General features: G+C 34.7%; 1 protein-coding gene across 1 annotated transcript in view; it reads left to right on the top strand.

The window, feature by feature from the left end:
• Positions 1-1,092: 1,092 nt before the first annotated feature.
• LOC106464294 overlaps positions 1,093-8,113 on the top strand; it is a gene marked incomplete at its 5' end in the record, with an annotated part of 46,169 nt that continues 39,148 nt past the window's right edge. The window contains one exon of the mRNA XM_022391992.1: positions 1,093-1,298. Coding sequence (XP_022247700.1) covers positions 1,093-1,298 — 206 coding nt within the window. The remainder of the gene's footprint in view (positions 1,299-8,113) is intronic.

The following is an 8,113-nucleotide window of genomic DNA, read 5'->3' on the forward strand; positions in this document are numbered from 1 at the left end:
TCAATTTTCACACTAATATTCCTCTAGCGAGAAAAATAAATTTTCATTTGTTCCAACTTCATTTATTAACAGTATTTTCTGTTACACTCGAACTAAATCCGCCATGTCCATTTCCTGATTAAATGAACGAGCTCTTTCGAGAAATAAAAATATCATTTGCTGTACATATATATATGTGTGTGTGTGTGTATGTGTGTTTGCATATTACTGAACAGATAATGCCGACAAAGGAACACGTGTTCTTTATCAAGAAATATTAGATGCTTGTATTAAACAATGACTCGGCATTGCTTGACAACAAAGGTATGACAGCTTTTGTTGTTCAATGGTATATTCCTATTGGTTTAAAGTTAAAAGTCTATAAAATATTTATCAAGTTTATTATAAATCAACAAGACAACAATAAGGATAAATTTCGAATCAAACGGAGAATACGCTGTGTTACTAACGCTACGAAAACACCCTGAACTGATGTATACTGACAATGCTTTTATCATAAGTGAATTTTCTGTAATATAAAGTATTAAATTAAAATTATTTCTTCTGAGTCATTAGTATTGAAAACTATAACACTGCAACAGTTTTCATAACATTCTCTACATATGAGTTCTGTCCAAAGTTTATATCCATCAGAACCTCCCTTTATTTGGAGTTTCAGTTATATAACAATATATTGATGTTGTTTTTAACGCAAGGCTACACAAAGGACTATCTGCGTTCTGTTCACTACGGGGAATCGAAACCCGGATATTAGCATTGTAAGTCCGTAAACTTAACGCTGACCCATCGTGGGAGAGTGAACAATATAAAGATTTGTTACAGAGACAAACATACCTGTAAAATAACTCGCTGTTGACATTGAAAACAACTGACAAATCTTTTTTTTCAGATCGATTTTGCATGTTTAGAGAAGACCAGTTTTTGTGACAAACAGAGGTGTTTTAATGTTTGTCTATAATAAACAATTTTAACAAAGGAACTTTCGTTAAAAAGCCATTAGAGTCTTTATTTGATTAATGCATGTTTTTTCTTCTTTGGAGTTCTCTTTGTCAAATTCAGAAATATTAAACAAAAGACTACTTTTCTTACCAGGTATGTTCTGCTTGAGGTTGACAGAGTTAAGAGTTCCATCAGGAGTGAAACAGGGCGTCCCCGTGTGGCTGTATTGTGGATACGACCTGGAAAAGGATGACCTGTACTCTGTGAAGTGGTACAAAAATCATGTGGAGTTCTACCGCTACCTACCGAGTGACGAACCACCTGGACAAAAGTACGATCTATTGGGTGTCCATATCAACGTAAGTGTGTCTTTCTAAGTATTCTGTTGGGTGTCCATATCAACGTGTCTCTTTCTAAGTATTCTACTGAGTGTTTATATCAAGGTGTCTCTTTCTAAGTACTCTACTGGATGTCCATATCAATGTGTGTCTTTCTAAGTATTTTGTTGGGTGTCCATATCAACGTAAGTGTGTTTTTCTAAGTATTCTGTTGGGTGCCCATATCAACGTGTCTCTTTCTAAGTACTCTACTGGGTGTTTATATCAACGTGTCTCTTTCTAAGTACTCTACTGGATGTCCATATCAATGTGTGTCTTTCTAAGTACTCTACTGGGTGTTTATATCAACGTGTCTCTTTCTAAGTACTCTACTGGATGTCCATATCAGTGTGTGTCTTCCTAAGTATTTTGTTGGGTGTCCATATCAACGTGTCTCTTTCTAAGTATTCTGTTGGGTGCCCATATCAACGTGTCTCTTTCTAAGTACTCTACTGGGTGTTTATATCGACGTGTCTCTTTCTAAGTACTCTATTGGATGTCCATATCAATGCGTGTCTTTCTAAGTATTTTGTTGGGTGTCCATATCAACGTGTCTCTTTCTAAGTATTCTGTTGGGTGTCCATATCAACGTGTCTCTTTCTAAGTACTCTACTGAGTGTCCATATCAACATGTCTCTTTCTAAGTACTGTACTGGGTGTCCATATCAACGTAGACTTTCTAAGTACTCTACTGGGTGTCCATGTCAACGTGTGTTATTCTAAGTATTCTGTTGGGTGTTCATATCAAAGTGTATCTTTCTAAGTACTTTATTGGGTGTCCATATCAACTTAGGTGTATCTTTCTAAGTACTCTATTGGTTGTCTATGTCAACGTAAGTTGTCTTTCTAAGTACTTTATTGGGTGTCTATATCAACTTAGGTGTATCTTTCTAAGTACTCTACTGGTTGTCTATGTCAACGTAAGTTGTCTTTCTAAGTACTTTATTGGGTGTCCATATCAACTTAGGTGTATCTTTCTAACTACTTTATTGGTTGTCTATGTCAACGTAAGTTGTCTTTCTAAGTACTTTATTGGGTGTCTATATCAACGTAAATTGGCTTTATAAGCATTCTAGTGTATGCCTATGTCAAAGTGTGTCTTTACAAGTACCCTATTGAGTGTCCTTATCAACTTTAGTGTGTCTTTCCCTGTATCTTGAATGATAACTGAAGTAAGAATACTCATTTATTAAGTTTCAGAAAGTTGGTAAATCATTTAGAATTGAATAAAACTAAGCTTTTCTTTAAATACCTTACAATTTTGTTCGGGAATTGCTTTTGGAAGTTGACTAATTTATGTTTTTTTTAATCGTCGTTGTTTGTTAGATTAAAATTAAGATTAATCTAAAGAATGTACTAAGACAAGCGTCTTGTTTTGATTTAAAAACAAAAAGGATTAGATATTAATTAGTAACAAGCAAAAGTACCCGTCCCCAGTGACGGAAGAGTTTGAGTTAATTTATCAACTTATATTGTTTCATGACTTTATAAAGGTTAATTATGTTACACTCTTTGGTTCAGTCAGATACAAAGCTCTGAGCTACTTATGCCGCCCACCGAGAAAAGTAATTGTTGAGCATTTCAGTCATGCTAAGAGTCACTCAACAATAACATACGGTAAATCTAGATTTTTTATTCTTTAAGTTACGTCACATTTTGAAATGCCCCCCAGTGGCACAGCGGTATGTCTGCGGACTTACAACGCTAAAAATCGGGTTTTGATACCCGTGGTGGGCAGACCACAGGTAGCCCATTATGTAGCTTTGTGCATAACTTCAAACAAACAAACATTTTGAAATTTGAATGATAATGTGATTAATTTATAATAATTTAGTGTAGAATATCCTGCTTACAGAATAAAATATGCCATCAACATTATTCATGCCTCTTCTCCCCTCATTGGCCCGGCATGGCCAGGTGGTTAAGGCACTCGACTCGCAATCTGAGGGTCGCAGGTTCGAATTCCTGTCACACCAAACATGCTCGCCCTTTCAGCTGTGGGGGCGTTATAATGTGACGGTTAATCCCACTATTCGTTGGTAAAAGAGTAGCCCAAGAGTTGGCGGTGGATGGTGATGACTAGCTGCCCTCCCTCTAGCCTTACACTGCTAAATTAGGGACGGCTAGCGCAGATAGCCCTAGTGTAGCTTTGCGCGAAATTAAAAAATAAACAGATAAACAGCTCCCCTCACTGCAAAATTGAAAGTTGGGCTTTGTCTGCGTGCCCAGGTTTTCAAACGCAGCGCGGGAAGCGGCCGCCGTAAACAGGAGACAGGTGCATGCTCGGACAGACACCACGGTTCGCAATATATATATGATTAGATCCTTCTATATGATTATTCTACACTAATCAAAACCATCCTTAGATTTGTAATTCCCAGAAGTGATACTCTTTTGATTTTAGTCGTTTATCTGGTAGAAGATTTTCGTGTTTTATTAATAACAATGACAGAAGTGTGAAATAATTGTCCGTGTTTTTAGTAAACTGATAAGGTAAAAATGAGAAGAGTGTTTCTTTAAGAGTGCTAATAGTATTATAATTATTTAATTAAACTGGTGGAATGCGTTGGTTTCCCTGTTGTTATATAAACAAAATAGGGAAAAGTGTCTTTCTTTTGTTGGGTAAAACTGGTATAGAAGAGCTTTTTTCAACATTTAAAGTACTATAATTTGGAGTTAAGTTAATAGTGTGCTGTAAAAAGAAAATATGAAGAGCTGTGTGATTTATTTTGTCGGAATGGTAGAATACCTTTTTTTAACGTTTAGTCAAATATTTCTAACCTTATAAAACAGCTTCTTTTTTTAGAATATGTTGTATTGTATTTTTTCGAAAGGAATAAAATATTCTGTCTACAACAACGATATATGGGAAACATGGCTTCCACACCAGAATTTTTAGTTTACTGTGATCAATCAAAATCATAAAATATTATGATTACTGTTCTCTTCTAATTCTGTTTTCTATTACATGCGTTTGTTACAGTGATCGATCCTGTCTATTAATTAACATGAAAGAACGTAACTCGTTGAAGCAATTATCTATAGCAAAATACTTTCATCTAAAAGTTTATCTAATAACAATAAAGCTACTTTTCCCACTTTTTGAATTTACTGAAAATAAATATTTTCCACTCAGTTAGTTTATTTATCAAAATTAGAAAACTACTTTATACTCCTAGAGATGAGTACTCTACACTAACAGATTTAACGCCGAAAGGAAAAGCACTCTCTATCAGTTTGAGGGAGAATAAGAAAGGTCACTTTCTCACTACCAGCACAATAATATATAAAACACTCTCCCCTAAGAGATTTAACGCCGAAAGGAAAACAGCCATTTCTAGTTTGACTGAAAATAAGAATGGCCACTTTACACTACGGGCATAATCATATATAAAACACTCTCCCCTAAGAGATTTAACGCCGAAAGGAAAAACAGCCATTTCTAGTTTGACTGAAAATAAGAATGGCCACTTTACACTACGGGCATAATCATATATAAAACACTCAACCCTAACAGATTTAATGAGGGAAATGAAAAACACGCTCTATGAGTTTGCCTGGAAATAAAAAGGGCCACTTCACACTACCAGCATAATCATATATAAATCAATCTACCCTAACAGATTTAACGCCGAGAGGAAAAACAGCATCTACCAGTTTGACTGAAAATAAGAACGGCCACTTCACACGACCAGCAGACCATATATAAAACACTATACATTTTAACAGATTTAACGCCGAAAGGAAATACATCCTCTTCTAGTTTGACTGAAAATAAAAACGTCCACTTCACACTACCAGCATGACCACATATAAAACACTATACTTTAACAGATTTAACGCCGAGAGGAAAAACAGCATCTACCAGTTTGACTGAAAATAAAAACGTCCACTTCACACTACCAGCATGACCACATATAAAACACTATACTTTAACAGATTTAACGCCGAAAGGAAAAACAGCATCTACCAGTTTGACTGAAAATAAGAACGTCCACTTCACACTACCAGCATGACCATATATGAAACACTATACTTTAACAGATTTAACGCCGAAAGGAAAAACAGCATCTACCAGTTTGACTGAAAATAAGAACGTCCACTTCACACTACCAGCATGACCATATATAAAACACTATTCCTTAACAGATAGAACGATCGGAAGTATACAGTTCCACTCTGCCATTTGTACTGAAAATAAGGAAAGCCACTTCACACAAAACGGGTATGGAGGGCTTAGGTAAAATAGAAATGAGATATAATTGGTAAAGAGTGAAGCTATGTATTAAATGGATATAGATACTAAAGAGTGAAGCTATGTGTTAAATGGATATAGATACTAAAGAGTGAAGCTATGTGTTAAATGGATATAGATACTAAAGAGTGAAGCTATATGTTAAATGGATATAGATACTAAAGAGTGAAGCTATATGTTAAATGGATATAGATACTAAAGAGTGAAGCTATATGTTAAATGGATATAGATACTAAAGAGTGAAGCTATGTGTTAAATGGATATAGATACTAAAGAGTAAGGCTAAATGGTTAATGAAGTTGGTTGTAGATGGTTGATAGTGAGGGAATATGTTTAGCAAAAGTATTGAATGAGATATAGATGTAAAGTGTGAAGGGAGCCATACGGTTAGCGAAGTTGTAAAAAAGGGGTTGCAGATGGTAAATAGTAAGATTATACGGAAAGCGAAGTTAGTGAAAACAGGGAAAAGATTACATAATTTATTGTAAGTAAGAAAGGTGCTAAATAATAGAGATAGAATTAATACACAGTCAGTTAAAGATGGGGAAGCATTATATTGTTACTGTAAGTAAGTACCAGAGAGCTAGTAAAGGTAAAGAAATGACTGTACGGTTAGCGAAAGTAGAGAAGGTATAACATTGTTAATGAGTGTAAGATGTGCACTAAATGATTACTGAAAGTAAAGAGAATATTAACTAATTAGTTAAAGACGGTGTCAATACACGGTTAAATAAAGTAGGGAAGGTAAAACATTGTTAATGAGTGTAATATGTGCACTAAATGATTACTGAAAGTAAAGGGAATACTCAGTAATTATTTAAAGGGAGGGAGTCAATACACAGTTAGTGAAAGTAGAAGTACTGCATAGGTAATAAAATTAAGGAACTTCTACAGGCTGATTATATAGTCAGAACGAATATTTGAAACTCTGTTTAAGACGAACTGTATAACATATATGCGAAATATTTTGCCTACGTACATAAATGGTAGCAGTAAATGAATTCCTTTGCTTTCTGGAATTGACACTAAGGCTGTTACATTAGCAACTTCTCAATGTTTCCATCATCATTTTCACCTTGACAATGGTACTGACTATTGCAGCACGTGACATCTCCCGGGTTTTGTCAGAATCTCTAGTGCAATGGCATCCTACAATTCAGGAATGGTTCCTAAGTTACAGCAATAGATATGCATCCTCTAAACGACCAAGAGCAAGTAGTTAACAAAAGGTTGTAGTCATGCATGATGGAAGTGGTTGAGGAAAATGCGATCCTTACCAAAACCTTACGTCAGCATTGTTTTTACCAGGCTGGAAATATGGGGCGAAGCATTGCCCTGCATGACTCTGACTTTCTGAGCGCGTCAATACTACTGAAGTTTTGGTATGACAGATGTGTGATACATTATTACAAAACCTATACAGATGACGTCACACACTTCCGGCTAATGGAATGTGACGTCATATTGGATGGAGATACAGAATTGACACATGCGAAGTATGCTGATAATTATCGACTTTTCTTGAAAATGAAGTGATAAGTTCCTGTTGTGCTGTTAACTGCTACATATTTAATGATGTAGCACCAGACCTATTGTTTTATAGAATACCTCCAGCCTCAGTTGTCCCAGTTAGGCACGATAAAGATCACAGCTATATGTAGAAGGAATTGTAAGAGTTTGTTCATTACGGTTGTTTCGTTTTATAGACAATTGAAAACTAAGCCATATTATCAATATTATGTTCATGTTATCATATATACTGTACTTCCCCATATTATAATCAAGACAATGAACAGAGGATATGTAATGTTTTTATTCCTTAAACGATAATTTCAAACTGGTATTGTATATCTTAAATTCATAATTTTTAATAAGATATACAATGTAATCTGACGTCTTTAAACGTGAGAATATATTATTATTTATCAGGAATGCAGAATGTGCTTTCTTCCTGAAGAAAACTGTTATTATGTATGTATTCTAAATTCCTCTATTTTAATACTATTTATACACATATTGTACACATTCACGTAATATTTAAGTACAATACACGTGTATCACAAATTTGATTGTGTTCTGTAGCATGTACTTAAAAAGTGATAAGATTTTAAGAATAAAAGAAATTTTTCATGGTAAAGTTTTAACTAGACGGTTATAAGATAGGTGTTTCATTACGGAATGTTTATGTAAAAAATGTTTCAGAATTTCACATTGCAAGCGTATAATGTTAAAAGTTTTGTTAAGATATTGCTGCTTATCTAAAAGTACAGTGTGAAAGTTTTAAATGGTAAAAACATAATCAAACTTGAGATTTATTGCACCTAAACCACATCCACTTCTTTCAAACAACTTTGAATTCACGATGGAAATGTTTTATAGAGAAAGTATGATAGTTTCATATGATGAGAGTTTAGGTCGAATTCTGATTTGGTACTAGCAGATGCCGGTAGTCTGTGTTAGTAAATTTTGATTTGGTACTAGCAGATACCGGTAGCCTGTGTTAGTAAATTCTGATTTGGTACTAGCAGATGCCGGTAGTCTG

This window comes from Limulus polyphemus, unplaced genomic scaffold (genome assembly GCF_000517525.1).
Source record: "Limulus polyphemus unplaced genomic scaffold, Limulus_polyphemus-2.1.2 Scaffold1612, whole genome shotgun sequence".
In the NCBI taxonomy this organism is placed as follows: domain Eukaryota; kingdom Metazoa; phylum Arthropoda; class Merostomata; order Xiphosura; family Limulidae; genus Limulus; species Limulus polyphemus.